Genomic DNA, 25,237 nt, shown 5'->3' on the forward strand with positions numbered 1-25,237 from the left:
AAGGTGGAGGAAGAACAAAGTAGGAGTTTGGGATTAACAGATACACAATACTACACATAAATAAACACAAGGACCAACTTTATAGTTCAGGGAATATTCAATATCTTGTAATAAGCCATAGTGGAAAAGACTATGAAAAAGAATATATATATACATATATATGGGGGGTATAACTGAATCACTTTGCTGTGCAGCGGAAACTAACAGAACATTGTAAATCAACTAGATTTCAATAAAAAAATTTCAATTATCCTTGTTAATAGTTTCCAGGCATCTGTAAATTTTAGTACATCTGTGCCTTCTTCCTTAAGACAGCCCCTGAGGTAAAGAAAGTGAAAAAAAAAGTCACATGTAAAGAGTCTTTTTCAAAGCTACTCTAGCAATTTTATAATGATTTATTCAACCCAAAATATATAATATTTATACTTAGGGGAGAATAGAAACATCATTTTTCCCACTACATAGAGGAGGGAATTTGAAGTAAAGGGAAAATAATCCATGCATCCAGAATTCCCTGGGTGTAACAGATCCCACCAGCAGTGCAGCGTCTGGCACTGAAGTTAACACTGATAGGCAGCAGTGATGATTACCCAGAAGACTGAAATGGTGAACCCTGGACATCTCTGACTCCCATTACAGGCTGTCTCACTTTCCTTTGTCCACTAAAGCCCTCACCCAGGCCCTGTTCCTAGTAAACCAAGGCTCCTGGAGCAGCGGGCTGTCACGCCGGCACCTCTGTACCAGTGGCTTCCAAGCTGGGCAGACTGTGGCTTTGTTCAGCCTCTACAGGTAAACAGATGGCTCCAACCTCCAGAGCAACCTCTTCCTCAAAGCAGACATAGAAACCATTAATAAAATAGGCATTGAAAAGCTTATTACTCATTTTATTAAAGCAAGTGTGTAAATATCATTCAATCTGAGAAGAGAAGCAGTTTCAGCAGCAGAGAAAATGGGGCGCAGGCACCAAAAGTAGGAAAAACGAGAAAAGTCTGATCTCCTATACCGCATGCCCCCTGCGGGCTGCCTCTGAACACATGCGCTGATGCAGGAGGATGCTTCTTCCCAAACACCCCTTCTAGGCTGAGAGAGACCACAGAGAGTAAACAGGAAGCTTGTGGGTGAAATACAGCAGCCTGGATTTGAATCCTAGACCTTCCAGGCCCTCCATGTGGGTAACTGACAAGTTCTGAGCCTCACTCACTTCCTCTGAAAATGGGAATCATCCTATTACCTATGTCATAGGGTGATCAGGAAGAAAAGATGGGATAATCCAGGTAACACGCTTAGCACAGGACTTGGTTTCAATAAACAATACATGTGAGTCATCATCAATACTGTTATTAAAACATGCTGATTTTTCTAGAAGCCAGTTAACAAAACCAAAAAAAAAAAAAAAATGCTTTTACTCTTTTGACAGCTGCACCTAATCATGATGAGCCCTAGTATTCCAAGTTGTAAGCAACTTAACCAGATCCACTAAAGTTTGCTAAAGTGCTTTGACTCTATGAAAGACAGTATAAATGTAGTGTCATTTCCAATTTGGGTACATACAAAGAAGGATAAAAATCATCTGAGACTAAAGGTAGTCTCAGGGAGAGTTTAAGAGCCTAACACAAGCTGTGATATTGTACATATGTTTTCTCAGTGCTTACGATTTCTGATTTTGTGTTTGTAAGATGAGAATGGTTAATCTCCTTTGTTTATCAATGGAAACTCACTGCTGTTGATCCTTCCCAGATTGTAAGAATATCTGGTTGGTCCTCAAAAAGAAAAGAAGTCTTTAGGTCAATTATGGCCAAATTATTCTGATGAGTGCTATATGATCTAAGCTTGCTATAAACACAGACATCTAGGAGAAAGAGAAAAACGTGTAAGAAAATGGCTCCCGGTGAGAGAGGAGAGAATTACTCAAGTAGATCTGATTCTAGTGCCTGCCAGAGTGATGTGTTGTGCTGGCAAATTCTGTCCTCATGAGGGCCCTAGGGAAGAGAAAAATTAATTGATTCTCTCCCAGAGCAGGTCCCATTTTCTCTTGGAATTTTGGAGGGGAAGAGTACCTGTCTATCTAAAAAGAAAAAACACCTGGCATCTTAGCAATAGATCCCTTGCCTGTTTTCTTCTTCATTTTATCCCCATGCTCACCTGGCCTCTGAGGATTGTATAGTAAGTCTCCCTACATACAAACCTTCACGTTGCAAACTTTCAAAGACGTGAAAGTGCATCTTGTTCCAGTAAGGAACCAGAATCAGTGCCATCAGCATCAGGGGCCAGTGAAACTGCAGCTTGCCCTCCGTCTCCTATCGCTGACGACCCTTCAGCTCTGCCATCTCCCACCCCCTCTCCCTCCTCCAGTCAGTAACTCTTCTTGCCTGCTCACTCGATGCCAACCCCTGTGAGCCAGCTGTTGTACTGTACTACTGTACTTTTCAAGGTCCTATACTGTAAGTTTAAAAATGTTTTGTTTGGGGGTCTGTTCACTTTTTATGTGTTGTGTGAAAAGTGTTAGAAATCTATTAAGCACACTACTATATAGCTGATTGTGTTAGTTGGGTACCTAGGTTAACTTTGCTGGACTTACAAATTGGACTTATGCACAAGTTATGCACAATTATAGAACTGAATTCACTTCTATGTAGGCAACTTATCATGCACACCTTGGGACTTCTCGCTCAGTCCACATTTATCTAGGGTGAGTCACCCTCTAACTGCATGTGGACAGAACAGAAAATAGCAACTACTTCTGTGTCTGTGAGTTCCATCCAGTCTTGTCAACTCAAGCCTGCTTTCCATCTCTGTTGGCCCTGGACCCACTTCCAGCACCATCCTCATGGGTCAGCTCTTGGGTTGATCCTCTCTTGGCATTTTCATCTTCACTTGCCCTGTTGACCTCTACCACTTCTCACAACTCCTGTGCCTTCCTGCTCTGCTTCTCCCTCCCTGTTCAGTTCTTGCTCCCTAGAAATCAGCTCTTTCACCCTGCCACAGAGAAGGCTTTTTTGTCAACTGGTTCCTGGGCAGCTAAAGCTTGATTTGCAGGACCACACTCCTGTCTGGTTCCAGCCTCTCAGAGATAGCCACTGAGTCACCTCGGCCCTCATCACTCAGGATCTTTTCAAGCCCTTCGAAGAAACAGGATACAAAAATCCTTCTAAGACTTGTGAGTCTTCTATTACTCCCGATAACGTTCATTCATAAAAGGGTGTAATTTTTTAAGAGCAAAAGAAGTTGATCGAGATGTCGACAGATATATCTACATTAAACAGTCCTGAGAGTTAGCTCAATTATACCTTCTTAATTAACTCAGAGAACAATCACAATTGTTATTCTGACTCAGAGCAATGTTTGATGCACTTGCGCAGCAGGTGTGTGATTCCTGAGCCCGGTGCAGATCTACAGAACCAGAGCCTCTGGCAGGGGGGGCAGGGAACCTGGAAGCAAGCATTCCAGCTGTGTGCCCAGGAGGCACACTTAGAAAGCACTTATGGAAGGAAGTTTACAACCTTTTTTGTACCCTACTCTCAAAATGCGATTTCTACTCAGAGGCAGGTGTTCTTAGCAAATGAGGAAAGGGACCTAGAATTTAAAAAAAAAAAAAAAAAAAGATCCCTACATTCCCAATTCTTACTTTTCATCATTTATACTAGAAACTTGAAGGTCAAAGTCTACTCCCAAAATATAAAATAAATGTGATGATTTTAGTAGGACAAAAGTTTTAATAGTTATCTATATTAATGTATTTTAGAGAAAGCAAGTAGGCCACTAAACCCATGATTTTATGGATATTATTGCTTAAAAAGAGATGGGCTTTAAAAATAAAACAGTGTGGGAGTTGACTTAAGAAAATTATCACGTAAGTAATAGTACAGGAGGCAGGATGTGACAAAGTGTGAAGGTGGTACTCAAATGCCTAAAGTTTAAGAAGCATGGGTAATAAGTATAGGTTTTTCCTACAAATAGAAGAAAGAAGATTTGGTTTACAAGGGTAGGAACATAAGCTTGGATTAAAACAAAACAAAACACTAGTATACTAGAAACAGCACTGAAACAGAGTCAGAAAATCCAAGTCACGATACTGGTTATACCACCTGTGACCTGCATGAACCAAAGCCAGCCACCAGCATCACTGAGAATGAGCTCCTTAATCTTGAGTGATTCCTTGAAAAAGTATCTGATTCTGGCTCTTGGGTTTTCCTTCCTTCCTTCCTTCTTTCTTTCCTTTTCTCCTTTTCCTTTTCTCCCTTCTCCTTTTGGAAAAGTTGCTCATAATTAAGAAGCAAAAATCACTTCTCACATCCACAGCTCCTGTTCCATTCTATTTTTGCCATAAAGGTTTGTCATGCATGTCCCTGAAGTCAACTCTCAATATTACCAGTATAAAATCCTTGGGGATCTTTGGGGAATGAGTTTTCTATAAGAATGTAAATTAATTTATTAACTAGAATGCCATAGATTGCCTCAGAGGGCCTCAACATGGGAATGGGTACAGAGTTTCAAAGGATTATGATTCTGCCCTGCTCACAGAATCGTCCCCAAGAGCTCTGGGGAACCAGCAGAGTCTTCCCTCCTTAGATTCTGACAAGATTCCTCCTTGAGGAGTTGCATGGGATTTCCTAGACCCGCTGAGAAACAGAAGGGTCCAGGCAGCTGTCTGATCCATCCCAGGACCTTAGCGCTTTGAGGAGAAAGAAACCTGGGCAGTTAGGAAAACACTCCTTAGTTTCAGGATCTCTCAAATTAAAGCATCTTTTCTGAGACTTCAGTGTGATGTGACTTGAGTTCTTTGGAGTAATAGGAACAGACAATAAAGTCCATTTGTCTTTCTATCCACAGCCCTCTTGCCCTCGTGGACAAGAGCCCCGGCTTTGTGCCAAAGAGCCTGTCTTTATCCTGGTGAGTGGGGCATTTGGAAACAAGCAGCGGCCAGCCTGGCTAGACATGTCTGTTTTTCAGTCTGATGAGAAGAAGGTGGTACATGGGAGCCTCTGAGCCAGGCAGGCGGACTTTCTCAGCTGCCACCTCGCACAATATCCCAGCTCGGCTGCATCTCTGCTGCGCGAGTGGGGGCTGTGTGAACTCAGGAGGGCGAGTGTGAATAGCTCGGCATCTGATATGAATTTATCACCGGCTGCTGGTTGGGCGGGGGATAGAGCAAGGGGAAGGGGCTGTGAGTGTTTAATGCACCCTGCCACAACCCAACAGTTTGCCCTAAAGAACCTCTTCCCTGTGTAAAAAGGACGGGGTCAAAAGTGAGTTGACCTCAGACAGAATGCACGATTATTAGAAGAGGACGGTGCGGGAACAGCTGCTGGGACCCCACTGGTTCTGCATCAGGCTTCCAAGAGTCAGAATATGAATAATCAACTCAGAATTGTTTTCTCCACCCCTCTCCACCCCCACCACCTCCCCCCAACCTTGTCCTCCTGTTTGGGGCAAGTCCTATTCTATTTCTACAGGAAGAAGCATAGCCCTCCCTAGCAGCTGCAATAATTGTGTTCCTATTGTGATGAAGACCTCCTCCTGGCCACCCCCCTACAAGTGGCCATTGTCAGCGTGGAGTCAGTGATTACACGCTCCGCCTGATGCTTTGGGGGGCCCAGCTGCCTAAGAGCTGACACACGAGCGTGTGCGGAAGGCCAGGGAGGGGGCTGGTGGAGGTAGAGGCAAGAAGTTGGGGGGGAGGGAATCCCGCGTCTGTGAGATGGGACTTTGACATACCAGACCTTTTGCATAAGTCAAGCCCAGAACAAATGAGGCTTTATCAGACCCCAGTGACAAGGGGTCTCATCTGCCTTTGAAGTGGAGCAGAGCATGGAGCCTAGCAGCTTTTCCTTCTTTGGACCAAGCAAACATCCTTCTTTGATACGCTACATGCTCATTATCTCTGCCCCATTTAATGATTTTTGATTGAAGGGTGGCGGCTGGGATGCTGAGAAGATCGTTAGAGAGGCTCCAGTCCAGCCAAGCCCCGCAAGAAAGGCTTTCCTTGTGCCCAGGCCTAAATTCGGAATTTCTTAACAGTGTGCGCTTGTTCTTAGAGGCAGATAAGGGCTGAGCGTGAAATTCTTAATTAAGCAATAAATAGAGAGTGGGGTGTCAGCAGATGTACCCAGTAGCCATGGCAACGGGAATCACATGGGCGAGAGTGCTGAAACTAGATGTAGGCCTCGGGCCTGGGCCTGACTGACAGCTGAAGAATCCTACAAAGCTTGTACACCAGATTAATTAGCTGACTAATTATTTCATAGCGTTAATGTAACTAAAAAATAAAAATAGTTCACCATGAACTGAAACATTCCTGGGGAAAAAAAAAAGCAGGGAGAGAGGCAGTGGGAAACTGACTGCATGTGTAAGGTAGAGATGGGAATGCTGGTGAATCCAACAGCAGAAACTGAAAAAGGGGTTCTCTGGATTTGACTCCGACTTTGAAAATATAAAGGAATTCTTGTTTTATAGTCAGACCTGTCCACAAGCATGGCGTAGAAGTGACAATTCATGACTGCCATTCATAACACTTTATTCTAGCAAATATTGCCCCACCGGGACCCTAACACAAACTATAGCACGCAAGGACTTCACTCGTGGTCTGTGTTTAAGTGGTTCCTTGGACAGAAATCTCAGGGGCATTAGAAAGGCAACCTGAACCAATCTCCTTAAGAGAGACGTTTTTAAATGAGCGAGGTTATCTTAGTCTGTGGGTAACAATTGCTTAAGCGGTATTAAGTTTCAATCAGGGGACCCATATATCATACATGTCATGTTATCATGAATCTGTTATCTTACAAAAGCTAGTCAAGGAAAATAGAATGAGACTCTTGCAGACAAGTTATGACAGGTACACTGAGTTCAAGGCACCTGAGGTTGTTCATCTTCTGGGTGGGGGCGGAGGTGGGAGAGGAAAGAAACATCTTAGAGAAATCATCTACTGAGAAAACGTATAGTGAAATAACAATGCATGCTAATCACACTTAAAGAGGTTGGGTGTTTTGTACCACAATTCCAATAGATAAGTAAGCTTAACCTCATTGTATGGATGTAGCCACAGAGGAAGGGAACATTTATAATTCCATGCCCCAGGTAAAATAACCAGCCAGCCACTGATTAAAGCCCAAAGCCCCAAACTCTGGCCGTGAGCTTTCCAAAGAAGCTGCTTTCTGTAAAGACGTTTGCCGAACAAAGGTTAAACTTGCCTTGGTAAAGAAGAGAAAAGCAAGGGTCAAAGAATATTATATGTGCAGGATTTTTTTCTTTGTCACTGGGGATCAGTGAGAAATGTTCTCCCGGAAACCTGCCGGGCACCCCCCAGCCTGGCTGGTCAGTGGTCCATGATTATTGAGTGGGCAGCACACTCTAGTGGAGAGGCACAGCCAGGAGCCAGAATGCCTGGGTTCTACTCTCTGCCAATCTCACTGGGTCGGAAAGGAGTCAGGCATCTTAAATCACACACCAAGGAGCCAAATGGAGGAAATGAAGATAATTGGGATTTTTTTAAAACTTCCTCTCCAAGGGGGATGTGGTAGGGTTATGAACAAACAATACAAAAGACGGGCCACTTAGAAGTGGTCAAGGAATGAGTGAAGGCCAGCCAAACGTCAGTGAAGCAGGATTCCGAATTGAAGGCCAGCGGGTAAAAGAGCAATGTCTCCCCCACGCCCACCCTTCAAAGTCTGACAGGAAACTCAGTGGACCTGGAGGAGGTCAAGCAGCTCCCTTACAATAAAATGAACTTTCTGTACATACAATGCTCTCTATGAGTCTTTTTTTTTCTTTTAATTCCAGAAATATGTCTATTTTGACTGTGAGGTCATATCTTCTCTTCTTAGATTAAATGTAGTTTATGTAAGTTACTCCAGTCACAGACTTATAAAGTCACACAGCCCAGAAAACAATTAGGCAAAAGTAACAACCTCATCAGGGCTTCCCTGGTGGCTCAGGTGGTAAAGAATCTGCCTGCAATGTGGGATACCTGGGTTCAATCCCAGGATTGGGAAGATCCCCTGGAGAAGGGAACAGTTACCTACTCCAGTATTCTGGCCTGGAGAATTCTATGGACTGCACAGTCCATAGGGTCACAAAGAGTTGGACACAAGTGAGTGACTTTCACAACAAGCTAATCAATATGTAACTGGACTATTGCATGAAGCCTTTTTGAGGTGTCAGCTACAACCACGTCACTGCCATCGGGGGGTTGGTCTATGGAAAACATGGTAGCCTCCTCATCAACTTCACAGTGGTGGTGCAAGCTTTACACAGACGGCATAAAACATCACAACCCATCATACACAACCCAATATCCCTGCATGGGCCACCACCACAGGGGACCTGTTTGTGAACCATGGCTCCTCCCGAACCCTCAAGTCCTCACTGTGCCAGCCCAAGAATGCAAACAGGACTGGCTCTCACCGCCTGTGTACTCCACACACTCAGAGGCACAAATGACCCGGAAAGTCACGACCTGGAGTCCTGGAAATCCTCTCCAAGGAACAAGGGTCTCTAACTTTATTAAACATTCCATCAACCCCCTGTGACTTCCTGTTCCTTGTCCAACTCACATTGTTCAAAAGTGGAGATACTAAAGGATTCTGATACAAAGACTCTTCAATTAATAAAAGCCATCTGCCTAATAAAAATGGTTTATATTGAAATATTCACCTACATCCTATATATGTACATATAATATAAATATACATATAAATATAGACACACTTATACAGATGTGTGTTTAGAACATATGTATAAATATAGCACAATAGTATAACTTGCTATTAATTCAATAAATAATGCCATAAAAGAGGAAGAAAATCTGTAACTGCATGACTTGATATTTTTTTTCTCTATGCCACAAATGTTCCTTTATCATGCTTGCTTTTTGTGACTGTTCAAACTAGTGTGCAGTTCATGAACAAAATCCGATCAATGAACAAGACAGGCTCCTCAGAAACATGTTAAGTAAAAAAACAAGAGCAATTTGAAATTAAAATTTTGTTTCAGAATATACATCAAATGAATAGCCACAGTTAAAATTAACAGCAACTGTTTGCTCTTACTTAATGGGTGTATTTGACTTTAGTGGTAAAATGGTGTCAGGCATCTCTGTCCATCTTGAAGTTTTATAGTTTGAGGTTACATTTATAGATGGATCAAATCAGAAATAAAATCTGGATGGTACACTTCAGTGCAAATAAAATATACAGCGATCCATTTGGCAAACACTTTTAAAAACCTGGGAAACACCATCCTCTCCTCTCTGGTGCTATGAAAAGGTCAGAGTACCAGGGCTCAAGTGTGATCCGACTCAGCTGACATATGGCAGGCATCAGTGAGAGAGACACGGAACTTGGGACGCCTGCCCGCTCTCTAAACCTTTAGGGCCAAGTCTGGCTCACGGCAGAGTTTGGGTCTTGCCAAGCTTGACGTGGTTCTGAATTAGACCAAGATCTATGAAGACTAATTTGTAACAAAATTGTCATTCTAGAGACTCATTTTTTCAGATTCTCCTTCCTACAGACCACTGAGCTAAGGTTAGCATAAGCAGACATCATGGCACTCAGAGTAATCAATGAAATCACATGGAAAGGCAATATGAGATGAGCTCCAGGAAGTCAAAAGAAATCTATGGCCCGGAGTCACACACGGGGCTCCCGTGAAACATGCACAATAAGAAAGTAAGGAAATCCTGCCGGCCCCTGTTACTGTGCAGTCACAGTAGGGTTTCTGGTTCCATAAAACAAGGCCCCTGGATCCTCCACCCTGATGCTGCATCTGACACAGGATGAGACAGCCCAGCCCCCAGGCCTCAGCCCTCTGTGCATGTCAGCTCCCTGACCTCAGACTGCCTTCTAAAGCTCCTCACCTTCCACAATGACCACATTCTTCGTCCTGCCTCTCTGTGCTGTCTCCGTGTACTCTTGGCTGCTCCCTGTCCCTGGGATCGCAACCAGCCACCCTGTCTTTACAAGTGCAGTTGACCTTTCTACAAATACAACGCTTAACACGAAGGAAACATGTGAACAGCAATCAAAGTTTATTAAGCACTCACTCTGGATCAGACACTGTTTTAAAGACTTACAGGTTATCCTTTCCTTAATTTCCTGTTCTTCATGTAGGTCCTTTCGTTAGCCCATTTTACAGAGGAGGAGACTGAGGCTTAGAAAGAATACCTGCTCAGTGTCCCATAGGTAGCAGGTGCTGAAGCTGGGATTTAAACACAGGCAGTCTGATTTTGGAACACAATCACCTCATCACAGCACACAGGTGTCCCTTTCAGTTCCTCATCTCTTCGTAGCACCAATGTTTGAAATTCTGAAGGAAATAGTGGTTTCTGACTACATGCACTCAACATACTCATTCAATCATACTTACCCAGATAGGTGAGTTGTCTCAACTGACTGTCGAAGAACCAGTCACAGCCTTGGTCCTGGCCAGGTGATGGAAGAGATGACAGGGACCGCCCCACATGACTCCCACACCTTATGAGGATGTCAGGGTAAACCCACACGTCTGTGTGCACCAGCAAGAGGTAATTTCCAGGAGCAAAGTTGTCAAATGTTGCTGAGTACTTGAAGTGAGAGAAAAGTACAAAAGTGCTCTTTTAGAAAGGAAAACTCTTGCCAATAAAAGAGTTACAAAGAACAGGATGAAGTAGTTTAGAAATAGGACCATTCACACCAGCTACTTTTCTTGTGGGAAATGGGTTTACTTAAATTTACTGCACAATAATCTCATAACTAGAACTACAAAAGTCATAAAATGTGAGGACTGAAACCTGTAAGGTTCTTTGTGTGTGTGTGTGTTTTAATCGTTCAATCTAGACTATAGCCCACCAGGCTCCTCTGTCCACGGAATTCTCCAGGCAAGAATACTGGAGTGGGTTGCCATTCCCTTCTCCAGGGGATTTCCTAACCCAGGTATTGAACCCAGGTCTCCTGCATTGCAAGCAGATTCTTTACCATCTTAAAAATTCCATGGACAGAGAAGCCTGGTGAGCTACAGTCCATGGGGTCGCAAACAGTCAGACACGACTGAGTGACTTCACTTTCACTTTCTTTACCATCTAAGCCACCAGGGAAGCCCTCTTGTTTAACACTCTAGAGGAGAAAACCAAAGTTCAGATAAGTGAAGTAATTTGTCTCAGGTCAACCAGTGGGCATAGGCAGAGCAACGTCTAGAATTACCACCCAGTTTTCCCCAAGATTCAAATAGCAGGCATTGGTAGGAGTGCCATTCATTTATAACAGTAACAGCTAACATGGCTGAGCATTTGCCACGTGCTCAGGTATTATTCATATCAAGGTATTCAATCCTTGAAAGGCCCTGGGAACTGTTACTAGTGCTGCCCCCATTTTATAGATGAGGACACTTGAGGCAGGTGGAGGTTCAGTAAATTTTCCCACATCATGAAGTAGGAGAGTGCTGATCTGGGATGGAAACCCAGGTGTCCACCTCCAGAGTCACCATTCTACTGCCTTCACCTCTCCAGAATGTTCTCATGGGAACCTCAAGGGAAGTGGAGAGAGGTGTGCACCCTTCCTGAGAACCCTGGTAAAGCTATCATAAAGATTCTACTTTGAAATATTGAGGGCAGGAGGAGGAGGGGGCAACAGAGGATGAGATGGTTGGATGGCATCATTGACTCAATGGACATGAGTTTGAGCAAACTCCGGGAGATACTGAAGGACAGGGAAGCCTGGTGGGCTGCAGTCCAAGGGGTCACAAAGAGCTGGACTTGAGTGAGCAACTGAACAGCAACAAATGGCACACCTGCCTCCAGCTCCCTCAGAACTATTCTCATGAGAACGTGTGTGTGATGAGACTGAAAGAAAGAAATGTGCTTAAAAGGAAGAAAAGGAGCTTGAGAGAATCCAATGGACTATTGCAGAAAATGCACCCATTTTCCACACGGTTATTCCTACCATCCCTCCCCTAACCATCTGGCTCCTCCAACCTAACAATGGAAAGGACGGACCTTCATGTGCAAGTTACTCTTTGACCACAAGGTGGCAGTGTGTGATGTAAAAATGCCTTGGGAAGATACTTTCTTTTGGCTATGAAACACGTCCCCTCGGGTAGGTTGGTTCTTAACCCGTAACATAAGACTACAAATCTATAGGATGCTTAGAAGCTGTTTGTCAGTGTATTAATAAAGCTAAATTTTCAGGCAGAATCATGCTGTGTTCAAAGCGAGGTTTAAACAGATTCTACAAGTTTCAAATTTAAAAAAACAATCATATCTCAAATTCAGGTTACATTCATCTGGCAAAAATTCTGCTGCAGTTTGCTTGATCAGCACCAGAAGATGCTAATACCTGCAGACTATCATGTCGCAGAAGGAAAGCTGGGAACCCCTGGGGAGAGGACTCTACCAGTGAGCGGATGTCAGGGTTACCTGCAGAGCGCTGCTAGTCCAAGCACTCTCAAATCGCAGGGAGTAGGTCTCTTGATCCAAGAGCAGGGCCATCCAGCCATAAGGGTTAGACAGTGTATCACGCACATAACTGACAGTGGTTGTCTTGTTTCTGCTGTCCGTTATGGTTAAATCAGGAGAAACTTTCAGGGCATTGGCTCTAGGGAGATTTAAAAGAAAAAAGTGGGTGGTAAGTTTTTGTCCATCCTGGATCTAAGGCACTCCTCTCCCATCAGCTGTAAGCCATCTCCCATTTTCTCCATTATGTCTCCCCAGTGTCTGTGGAGGTTCTAGAAGTCACACCATGGGTCAAAATGCCCAGTGGGAAAGCGCTGTTGGCCCACGTGTGCACCACTCAGATCTGCACTGGCCTGTAACACTCAGATCTTAGGCCACTAATCAGTGCCACTCTAATGAGTCCATACAGGCCAGGACTAGATACGATTATTTTAACAGAGAAATGTCCATGGTCAGAATATTGCCATGGCCCAGATTTATCAGCAGCAGAACACACACTATATAGTTATTAGCTATCTCTCTAGGGAGTAGTGGCTGACGCCCAGGGCCTGATGTGCCTGGATTCCCTCCCCAGCAGGAATGGCCTCAGTAGCTTCCCCAGAACAAAGAGGACCCTGAGTCCTCTCCTGTGGCCTTACATGATCCCCGGGCTCACTCAGTGCCAGGGGGATTTGCAGTTTTGCTTGTTAACAAGGACCGTGACATTCTGAAGTTAGAGACATTTCCTCTTTTCTGTATCCTGCCCCCTGACATCAGACTCTGCACAAGATGGGTACTCAAACCATATTTGTTATACGAACAAAAGCTCCCTTGGTGGTTCAGTGGTAAAGAGTCTGCCTGCAATGTAGAAGATGCAGGTTCAAACCCTGGGTTGGGAAGATCCCCTAGAGGAGGAAATGGTAACCCACTCCCATATTCTTGCTTGGGAAATCTCACAGACCGAGGAGTCTGGCGGGCTACAGTCCATGGGGTTGCAGAGTCAGATACAACTTAGCGATTAAACAATAAACAACAACAATACAAACAAAAACTGCATGGAGGAGCTCTCCCCAAAGCAGTTGGTGCCAACTTCCCAATTTACAGAAAAGTTTTCTAGAAGAATAGCATTTTACCATGAGGAAAATGGAGACAGAGTATGGTAAATGTACCATGTGAGCGTCACAGGTAGAAACAAAGGTTCAGGTTTCTATAACGTATTCCCCATAGTTCATCCTAGAAAGTGATTTTTTAAGTCTTTACCTGATCATAAATACATTTTCCCACCTGTTTAGACCCTAAAAGAAAGTCAAAGTGACAGAAAAATTAAAGCAAAAGTTAAAAAAAAACCACATAATATGACTGTCCTTCCCCTTTGGTTTAGTTTTCATGAGAATCTTCAACTGTGGCATGTTGCTGCAGGCAGATAATTAAATTCTCAAAGTAGAAGGAAATGAAATGAAGGAGGATGTTGGGTTTTCAAAGTGAGGGGTGGCGTGAGCAAATCAAAAGGCAATTTACAATTGAGTAGCATAGTATAAAGAGGAGACTGGTTTTAGTGTTAAATATTTGGGGACCATTGTTAACTGTGTGTAAACTGGAAGTCTATATCTGCATGAACTAAGTGTATGAATTTTGGGGAATCACTTACCCTCTGTAAGCTTTAATTTCTCTTTTTTCAAATGGAGACAACAGTATGTATCTCCTGTAGCAGCTGTGAAACAACGTGATAATCGATATATTCAACAACCATCTCAAGCCCAGTAAGTCTACCTACAGCTCATTGAAGAAAGAACTTCAGATGTCCCTGGCTTGCCACTCCGTCTAGTTATTTTACTGTCTCAAGGTTTATCCAGGATATTTGGTCATTTGAAAACATGCTCACAACCTCTCATAGGCTTTAGCCCTGGTGATATAGTATTTGATACATATTTCTTGTAAGACTTCACTGGTGGTTCATACGGTAAAGCATCTGCCTACAATGCGGGAGACCTGGGTTTGATCCCTGAGTTGGGAAGAAACCCTGGAGAAGGAAATGGCAACCCACTCCAGTAGTCTTTTTTTTTTTTTAAGTTGGAGGCTAATTACTTTACAATATTGTAGTGGTTTTTGCCATACATTGACATGAATCAACCATGGATTTACATGTGTTCCCCATCCTGAACCCCCCTCCCGCCTCCCTCCCAATCCCATCCCTCTGGGTCATTCCAGTGTACCAGCCCTGAGCACTTGTCTCATGCATCCAACCTAGGCTGGTGATCTGTTTCACACTTGATAATATACATATTTCGATGCTATTCTCTCAGATCATCCCACCCTCACCTTCTCCCATAGAGTCCAAAAGTCTGCTCTATATATCTGTGTCTCTTTTTCTGTCTTGCATATAGGGTTATCATTACCATCTTTCTAAATTCCATATGTATGCATTAGTATACTGTATTGGTGTTTATCTTTCTGGCTTACTTCACTCTGTATAATGGGCTCCAGTTTCATCCATCTCATTAGAACTGATTCAAATGTATTATTTTTAATGGCTGAGTAATATTCCATAGTGTATATGTACCATAGCTTTCTAATCCATTCGTCTGCTGATGGGCATCTAGGTTGCTTCCATGTCCTGGCTATTACAAACAGTGCTGTGATGAACATTGGAATACACATGCCTCTCTCAGTTCTGGTTTCCTCGGTGTGTATGCCCAGAAGTGGGATTATACTCTTGCCTAGAAAATCCCATGGACGGAGGAGCCTGTTAAACTATAGTCCATGGGGTTGCAGAGTCAGACACAACTGAGAGACTTAACTTTCTTTTCTTTCTTTCTTTCTTTCTTTCTTGTAAAGCAATGTGTTTGTTTCATCTGTTAATAGATAAAAAGGGATAAAGAATACTCAGGGCATTTGGAATAAAAGAACTACTCTTTCCCAGATGTCCCTACACAGCATTCACTGAACCTTTAGAAATCTTGGGGTGGGGACTTCCCTGGTGGTCCAGTGGTTAAGACCGTGCTTCCACTGCAGAGGGTGCAAGCTTGATCTCTGATGGGGGAACTAAGATCCTGTATGTGGTGTGGCCAAAAGAAAAACAAAAACAAAAACAAATCTTGAGAGGGAGGGGCTTCTTCCTCTCTTTGGGTTTGGGGTATGAAGGACCTTTTCTCCTCCCATATATACCAAGATTTAAATTAGAACCAATGGAAATCTGGGCTCATATTCTCAGACTCAAAGTGGATGTGGAGATCATTTGTTCTAACATCCAATCCATTATGGGAATTTCCTCCAGATTTTATCTTGTTATTTCTTCCAGTTATGGGCAGTTCACATCCTCAAATTCCTTCTCCATTTATGAAATTTATTCCTAAATTTTCATTTCAGACAAGTTCAAGAAGGCTTAATTTTCTTCCTTGTATTGTCTAGCCATCCCCCCTAAATCATTACAAAGACATGAGTCCCAGCATCCCAGGATATCATCCAGCACAATTTGGCCCAACTAATATATTTAATAAATGAAGACAGGCTTCTGGGAAATAAATGTAAAACAAATGTGATAAGAAGAGACAAGTTGAAATCCCAAAGAGGCAAATGAGCTGGCCACCATGGGTTCCAAGGTCAATATATCAGGCAGAATTTCCCTACAGTCCAGAAAATAATTCCGAGCATTTCAGGTTCTAAAAGTGCAGCCCTTCAGCTTTCACAGAGACACTGGCTCTGGAAAATGAATCACAAGACCAAATTCCAAGAAATACTCACTGATAAATCAGAATTTCCATTTAAAAATTTGCAATGAGAAATAAAACTGTCTTTCACATGGTGGTGCTCAGCAAATGTTTGTTGAATGAATAAATGACTGTTAAGTAGATTAGAACATTTTGGCTGTTGGCTGTTTAGTGATGTTTTGTCCCAGGGAAGTCTACCCAGAAAACAACAATAGTGTCAGAACACTTCTTGTAAAGGTATTAATCAAAAGAGATAAGCATTTGATGACAAGTTATCAGATCTTGATACAGTCACCTCATTATCAATAAGATATTTGCCAAGAAGACTTGAACATTTATCTTTAATGGTCAGAAAGAAAGCTCTTTCTGACTCTTTAATTCTTCTTCACTTTCTACCATAAGGGCGGTGTCATCTGTGAATCTGAGGTTACTGATATTTCTCCTGGCAATCTTGATTCCAGCTTTTGCTTCATCCAGCCTGGCATTTCACATGATGTACTCTGCATATAAGTTAAATAAGCAGGGTGACAATATACAACTTTGAAGTACTCCTTTGACTATGCCAAAACCTTTGACTGTGTGGATCATGACAAACTGTGGAAAATTCTTAAGAAGATGGAACTACCAGACCACCTTACCTGCCTCCTGAGAAATCTGTATGCAGGTCAAGAAGCAACAGTTAGAACTGGACATGGAAAAACAGACTGGTTCCAAATTGGGAAAGGAGTAGCAAAGAGTCGGACATGACTGAGTGACTGAACTGAACTGAGTGGTCAGAAAACCTCCTCTGCACACATGTAAGCAACTGCACTAACAGTGGGCCTGGCTTAGGAAAATGCCAAGATTTCCTTATGAACTTAGATTTCTTCTATCCAAGTGGGGTGTCCTCAGTTAAACTATTTTTAGATTAGAATTCTGGTTTTATTTTTAACTATAGACCAAAAGAATTCTATTTGTTCAAATGCATCCATCTGTTCACATTTAATTCCTCTGGTCTATATGTTGTCACTTTCTTTGCCTTACCAACCCATATTTTGTCACTCTTCTCTTAAGACATCATGTTTATGTCGAGAAATACTTCATTCCAGCACTGTGGCCTCAAGAATCCCCCTGGTCACTTTGATGAGACTTAATTATTTCTTAATTTTCTATCAGTATCACATTTACAAATCAGTTTTAGGATCTAATTTATCCAGATTCCATTACTATAGATCATAATAGCAATTACTGAAAGAGTCCTTTTCAGGCCATACTCCCTAGTATCTAAAGACCCCTATACACATGACCCTGTTTTCATACGCTAACATCAACTCAGTTCTATTTGTCTTTGGGACTTCTGTAGCTTCTTTTTGATCCCCTTCTTCCAACCTGTATCCAACCTGATGCTAACTCCTTGACCAACTGGAGAACCAACCATAGCACACTGAGATCCTAAATCATTCTTTCCTCCTCCTTCTTCATGTACTGCTTGGATTCTATCAAGCTGCCCCATCTATCTCAACAGAGGTTCATATGGGACACAATTTCACAGGCATTTGTGGACAGCATGAGCTTTCTTTAGGGCGATACAAGTAGAGAAGGAGGTTATCAAAGATTCCTTTATTACAGTTGGTAGTGGAAAGAGTCTCATGGTGCATTCTGAAAACCAAACCTGAATGGGAAAGACCAGTCTTCCAGGAGGCAAGATGCCTTGTGTTGACCATCACCCTGAGGGCCAAAAATTTGTAGTTAAATCAGCTCCCATCCTTCTAGGCCAAATGCCAGCAGTGACAGTGGTGGGCTCTTCTGAAAAGCACCCAAAGAACATTCAGAATAGAATACCATGAAGAGAATTTACCAACCATAATTACGACAATTTTCTCTTGCCCTAAATAGCCACTAATTTCCCCGTGCCCTAAATAGCCACCAATCTCCCTCTCTTTACTGTTAATGAAGCAAAGGAGCACACTGAAGTATTTCTAATTTGGAGGAGCCAAGGGAGTCTGCATGGGCCATTAGCAGCAGAGAGCTTCATTACTAGGGGAAGAAGTCTCTCCCTGAACTTTGCGTGGCTTTATGTGCAAGAAATCAGGAGGCAAGCAGTCCATTTGAAATGTTAACCCTTACCTTGGTGTCAACAACAGCTCCTGGATACAATCAAAAAGACAAGAAAACTACAAGCTTTTCCTTTTCTATGAAGGAGAATAATTTTTTTTTTTTAATCACCAAGCCTGTTTTTAATTCAGGGACGTTGTCCTTTAGAAATATAACAGTATCACTTGATAAAACTCTCCAACCAAAGCCCCAAGTTATAATACTAGTTGCATCAACAGTTCTGTAATTTAGTGCCCAGATACTATGTGGAACTGTTGAGTGTATACTGCCCACAGAGGATTTGTTAGGCAATCAACAATACCAATGAGAACAAATATTAACTCCCCGGTTTGTGTTTACCATTAGCTTACTTTTCCTGAGGGTCCATATCTCTGTGTATTAAGACAAACACTTCACTGAGCTCTAAATGCCCTATATTTGGAACAATTGTGAAGTAAACTCCCTATAATTATGCATTTTCTAAGCCAACACATCATAATAACTAGCCCCAAATGGTGCTGTCGGCATCGCCTGGATATTCATGCTTGCCGATGTTCCTCTCATCTTTTACTGCACAAAGAAGACAAAATCAAAATGTGGAGCACAGCCAACAGATTTCTGTGGCATTATTTTTCTCGAGCATCTTTAAAATACACTGGACTCCTAAGAAGCCCTTGTCGGAAGCTCTCCCTGTCCTTTGTTTTGAAGTCTTATTTTTGCATAAGTAGCCCATCCTACACAGATTGCTAACTAACTGTGCTATCCCCTTGCTTCTGTGGCTTGTAAATAAACTGCCTCTCTCCGTTGGTAAATAACAATAACAAATACATTTTTAACAAACAAACAAAAAAAAAAAGAAGACTTTGTCAGAGGATGACTATTCTATCTACTGATCTGCCATCACCCAGTAATATCTGATGTGTATCAGTAAGAAGTCTTCCATATATAGTCTTATTGATTGAGAAACAAATATTTCTCCTTCTGAGTAAGAAACCTAAAAAGAGAAAAGAAATTATAACCCTCAGTCTTTGTCCCAAACTTGTAACAATCCTTAAATTCACATAAAAAAATAGAACAAGTACAGAGATGCAAGATATGCGATTTAGTAATCTTGCATTTCTTGGGATCCCTCGTACACTGTTAGGGCTTCCCTGGTGGCTCAGATGGTAAAGAATTTGCCTGCAATGCAGGAGACCCGGGTTTGATCCCTGGGTTAGGAAGATCCCCTGGAGAAGAGAACAGCAACCCACTCCAGTATTCTTGCCTGAAGAATTCCACGGACAGAGGAGCCTAGAGAGCTACATTCCATAGGGTCACAAAGAGTCAGACATGACTGAACGACTAACACTTTCACTTTCACTGTACCCACACACTGCTAGTGGGAATGTAAGCTCGTGCAGCCACTGTGTAAAACAACACAGAGGTTCCTTAGAAAACTAAAAATAGAATTATCATATGATCCAGCAATCCCACTGCTGAGCATATATCTGGAGAAAACTATAATTCAAAAAGATACAAGCACCCCTATGTTCATAGCAGCACTATTCACAATAGCCAAGACATAGAAACAACCTAAATGCCCACTGACAGATGAATGGGTGAAAATTCTTTTTATGGCCAGTGGAATACTACTTGGCCATAAAAAGGAATGAAATAATACCATTTGCAGCAACATGGATACAGCTAGAGGTTATCATACTAAGTAAACTAAGTCAGAAAGAGAAAAACAAATACCGTATGATATCACTTAAATGTGGAATCTAAAATATGGCTCCAATGAACTTATCTATAAAACAGAAACAGATTCATAGACATAGAGATCAGACGTGTGGTTGCCAAGGGAGTAGAAGGAAAAAGGATGGACTAAAAGTTTGAAGTTGGTAGATGCAAGCTATTACATTAAGAATGGATAAACAACAAGGTCCTAATGTACAGCACAGGGAAGTATATTCACTATCCTGTGGTAAACCATAATGGAAAAGAATATTTACAAAAAACATATGTATGTATATAACTGAGTCACCTTGCTATACAGCAAAGGTTGGCCCAATATTGTACATCAACTATACTTCAACAAAAAAATAATAATCCTTGCATTTCTGGCAGGTATACCCTGACATCATGGGTCCTCCATGATGGAGGATCCAAAGTCATCCTCCATGACTTTGCTGATGTATATTTCTGTTTATCTTTTCAGAGTCAGCTAAAGCAATAATAATTGATTGTCAAGTCCCAAAATCAACCTAGCATCTCCTCAAACATAGTATTTACAGTTTTTGCTACATACTTGGCAAAAATTCTTGCCTGTTACACCTTGATCCTTGAAGAGAAGCAGTAGCTATCTATACTCTATCTGCCCATACTTTAGATACTATTGCATCTCTAGCTTAATCTGTGGGATGAAGTTGGTATGGCTATCTCAGAACATGAGAATACTATCCTTAGAGCTACGTAACCACAAGGCAGACAACTACCTGTCAGGAATATTGAAAAACAATTCCATGCAGGGAGGTAGTTACAAAGCCCACCCTCCCTTTTGTATCTATGCACATCTGGTACTGGTAGGACAGACAGACATCCACCCACGAGTTTATCACCAACCCTTCTTCCCAACTCCATGTTCAGTGACATCATGATGTGAGCCTTATCCCAGTCATGTGAGAGTATTTTCACCAAGGAATTAGGCAAATGCTACAAATCAGGCTTTTTATTCTAGTCGCAAAACAGGCACCAGCACACCCCTGGGCCCCTTTATTATTCATGAAATTTAATAACCATGGAGTATTGTTGATACTGTTCCTTGGTTTGGGCTCCATTTCTATGTTTAGCTCTTCTTCTATTTTACTTCTGTAACCTCTGCTGCCTAGAGAGGATAAAACTTCTTGGAATTTCCCTGTCTCACATAGGTTTTTTGGTTTTTTTTTTTTTTTTTTTTTTTTTTTTTTTTTTTTTGAGAACTGAAAAGATACCATTAGTGATGCTATGCCTATTTATCCCTAGGAAGAGAGTTAGGCGATTGTTAGAGGAAAAGCTAGGCCACAATTTCCATTTGAACTCTTCTTTACTTTTACATTCACAGAGGCAGGGGGTGCCTCGTACTCTGAATACTGACACATTAAGAGCAGTTCCATAGGTAAACACTGAACGTAAGCTCTACAGGAGAGGATATTAAGCAAGATCTAAGAATCAAGGTGATCAACAACAACATTAACCTTTTCTTTTCTAGGAGAAACAGGAAGGAAGAAACAGAAACCACTGGGGGCATGAGTGAATCAAAAACTGTCTGGAAAGACTCCAGATTCCAGGACTTTCTGGGAGGTTTCTGGATCAGTGTGATGTCTCGTGACTATTGGAAAGTGTTCCCTATCTTTCAAGAATTGGATTAAGTTTCATTTGAACAAACTTAATTCCCTTGCCAGGCATTTGTTTCTCAGAAACATAATCATCTATATTTTATTCTATTAGTAGTAAGTTTATATGTTTTTTTATCAATCATAAATGTAGAGACTTTCGAAAGACAACATTTACTGAGCACTTACTACATTCCTGACAATGACCCCATGAGTGAAGTAAGATTTTGCTCTTTTTACTGTCTTGAGAACTGAAGCATAAAGAGGTGAAGTAACTTGTCCAGGAACATACCTAGGAAGTGGCAGAGGGAGGGTGGTTTATGATTTATACCCACAAATGATTCTTAATTACTTCTTTATTCTTCAGCCTTTGAAAAATAATTTCAAACATATGCATATAGCCAGACTTTCTTTTATGTACTTCCTATTAAAACTCAGAAGGACTGGTTGGCCAACCTACAACATCTTGTAAACTCTTTTAATTTCCCCCACATTCGGTTCAGTACATAATTGGAAGACAGATCAAGGCTTGATTTACTGATATTTGAATAAATCTGTGTCAACTGAAGGAGCTGTAGAGTGCTCTAAACCAAAAAAACAAATAATTCCCAGATGGTAATTGTGAAAGTTGGTTCTCATTCTCCCCATCACAATTCTGTGCATCTATACCACCAGGAAAAGAAAATGTTTGCAAATGTATGCAAACTGCTATTTCAGTAGGGGTGGGGTAGGGGCAGGGTGGAGAAGAAATCAGCTGTTAAAATAAATTATCTGATCAACTGACAGCCCCAGGCAATCAAAAGCCCAGAAGACATTATGAAAGGATATTCTTAAGTATTTGATGTTTCTAGGAATTTTAGAAATAAAGACTTAGGATAGTATTTTAATCCTGGATCTTCTAAAGAAAAGTTAAGTGCTCTGGACTCCTCATAAATAGGTCCTAAGAGAGAAATGGACAATAAGAACATGAGAGGAAGATCTGGGGGAGCCCAGATCATTTCTTAAATGATATTTATTTATTCAATACTAATTTTATTGAGTCACTTTATGTTCAGCATGGTATTGGGTACCATAATAGAAACAAACAAAAAAAATCCCACTATCCTTGTCCTACTTACCATGAATGAAAAGGGAGGGGTGATTTATAAGCTATGTAGGAACTGTGAGTATTGATTAGAGAAAGTATAGAGAGCCAGCACACAGCAGGGATACAAAGCTGTGCAGAAAGCTCGGGGAAGCTCACCAGAGTTAACTACCTTCATGCTGAGTTCATGGAAGCTGAACCTTATGGATTGAAAAACACAAAGAAGTTGAGTGTAGCTGAGGCTTAAAATTTAGGGAAAGGAGGGCAGAGCATTAAGAAATGATCCTAGAAGTAGAACACAAACAGGAGTAGGTCATGAAGTGCCCTTGAGACATTAAAAATGGTAGGCTTTCACTGGGAGGCACTGGGAAGGCCCTGATGAAGTCTCAAGCAAGGGAAAGCATGGATGGCAGGACCAGATCCGATCTACAAAGACTCACAAGTTTAAGGATAGGATCCCAGCAAGATGGCAAGCTAAGTGGCTGCTGCAGTTAAACAGGTGGGATCTGAGTGTCAACTTGGACCAGAGAAGTTGAGAAGGAGAGAAGTAATAAAACTCAAAAGGGATTTTTTTTTTAGGAGATGAAATGGACTGGACATGGTAGGTGATTTCTGTGAGCAGATGAGTCAAGGATAACTCCCATTTCTGGTTTAGGTAATTGAATCATGTGTCTGAATACCCAGAGATTCTTAACACCCAATAGGTCCATGGAATAAAGAATTTAAGTTTGGTTTTGACAGGTTGTGTTTGAGATGGCTGCTGAATACTCTAACGGAAATAGTGAAAGCACTACTGCTCAACAGAAATACAATGCAAGCCATAAATGCAAGCCACAGATAGAACCTTAAATTTTATCACAGCCATATTGAAAAATCTAAAAGAAACAAGTAAAATTAATTTAACAATATATTTAACCCAATATATTCAAAATCTTATCATTTCAAGATAATCAATACAAACAAATCATTGAGCTATTTTACATTCCTTTTTTCATACAAAGTCTTATAAACAAGATGCATAATTTACAGTTACAGCACAATTCCATTTAGACGAGCCACATTTCACATGTTCAGTGGCCACCTGTGGTGAGTGACTACAATATTGGACAGGGCAGATCCTAAGGGCAGTTGGATAAATGGGTCCGGACTTCCAAAAAGCAGCATCAGTGAATGCCAACTGAGGCTATGAAACAGTCCAGATCATTCGGGAAGAGCATAACTTGAAAGCTTCTTGAAGAATCTTAAGGAACACTAGCATCGAAAGGTCAGGAAGAAAAGCTTACAAAGGAGGTCTAGAGGAGCACACAATAACCTGCTGGTGACATGACCCTTGTCCCAGGTAAGCCTCTCTGTACAGAAGAAATTTAGGATCAATAAATCCAGGGACTATGTGAGCCATTTTGCCATGACAAGGCCTCTGCAGCAAATGGTGCTGACATTTTTCTGAAATGAGGTCCTGACTTATACTGGTAGAGCTACCATTTCTTGGTCTTATCAGGAAGGATGCGGTTGAGAGAAAGAGACTGGCAGAAATAGAAGTCAGGAAAGAAGTGCTATCCTGAACACCAGTGGCCCCTTAAGAAAGCAGGTTTTAGAACTTGCGAGTGAGAGAGAACTCACCCAGACTAAACATGTCATTATTTTTAACAAAACAGAACATAGACTCTGCCTTGTAGAGGGTAGGAAATTTCTCTTCACCAAAATATTAATTATTATTGCCAACTTTAAACATTTTTACGCCTTGGTCAACACAACTGTGAGGATGAAGTCAGAGGAAGCTACAAAACCAGAAGAGCCACAAATGTGGGCACCCATCACTCTTGGAAAAAGTAGTGAGGGAAGGTTGTCTTGTCAAACACAGAACCTATAGTGAACATGGACCAGGAGGACCCTCCAAGGAAGAGATCACACCCCAAGTACTCAATTGTTAATTAGGGGGCAGGGGTGCCCCGTTTAGGCAGCTGTGTAGACCTCACGCTACCTTCTAGGCACCTGGGCTGCGGAGGCAGGAGGGGGCTAAATGTTGAAAGGAAAGAGGGCAGGGTCCATGTGCCACATCAGATCCCCATCAGCAATCAACCCCAAAAGATGGGAACTGTGAGAGCTTTGCAAATAAACTCTTAGGGTACACACTCCAGGGAAAATAGCACAGCAAATTAATCCTTTCTCCATGAAATGCCACAAAGGTTGTATCTACATGGAATTCAAATTGCTCATTAGCTCTGACATGTTCCTAATGAGGTTATAATGCTCTGGGACAGAGATCAAGTCACTGAACACAAATAACTAGGGATAGAATCTGGAAAGATCAAGTTAGAAAGACCTGAGGGCACTGCTTCTAAAACTTGAGTATAAATTCCCCAGGGGTCCTGACTCAGGACGTCTAGGGTGAGTTTGAGATTCCCTGCATCTAGTCCCAGGTCAAACCAATGCACTCTGACTAGCAAGACCTTAGAGATCATCTAACCTAAGCATCTTGCCCCAGAGATGAGGACACAGGGCTAAGAGACTCATAAATGGGAGTGTGCTGAGCCTCCCTTGGGCTTGGAGTCATTGAGCATCTGTCCACAGATCTGTGAATTAACCTGAAAATGTTTAAATAGAAGCCTAGGGTGTAGGGTGACCA

The 25,237-nt window shown here is 41.9% G+C and overlaps 1 protein-coding gene across 7 annotated transcripts in view; it reads right to left on the reverse strand.

Moving 5' to 3' along the window:
* PKHD1 (PKHD1 ciliary IPT domain containing fibrocystin/polyductin) overlaps positions 1 to 25,237 on the reverse strand; it is a 431,302-nt gene that overhangs the window by 196,931 nt on the left and 209,134 nt on the right. For all 7 annotated transcript variants that reach the window (XM_043907708.1, XM_043907713.1, XM_043907712.1 and 4 more), the window contains 2 exons: positions 12,383 to 12,560; positions 10,360 to 10,555 (listed from right to left, as the gene is read on the reverse strand). In XM_043907708.1, coding sequence (XP_043763643.1) covers positions 10,360 to 10,555; positions 12,383 to 12,560 — 374 coding nt within the window. The remainder of the gene's footprint in view (positions 1 to 10,359; positions 10,556 to 12,382; positions 12,561 to 25,237) is intronic.

The sequence above is a fragment of the Cervus elaphus genome, chromosome 7 (assembly GCF_910594005.1).
Source record: "Cervus elaphus chromosome 7, mCerEla1.1, whole genome shotgun sequence".
In the NCBI taxonomy this organism is placed as follows: Eukaryota; Metazoa; Chordata; class Mammalia; order Artiodactyla; family Cervidae; genus Cervus; species Cervus elaphus.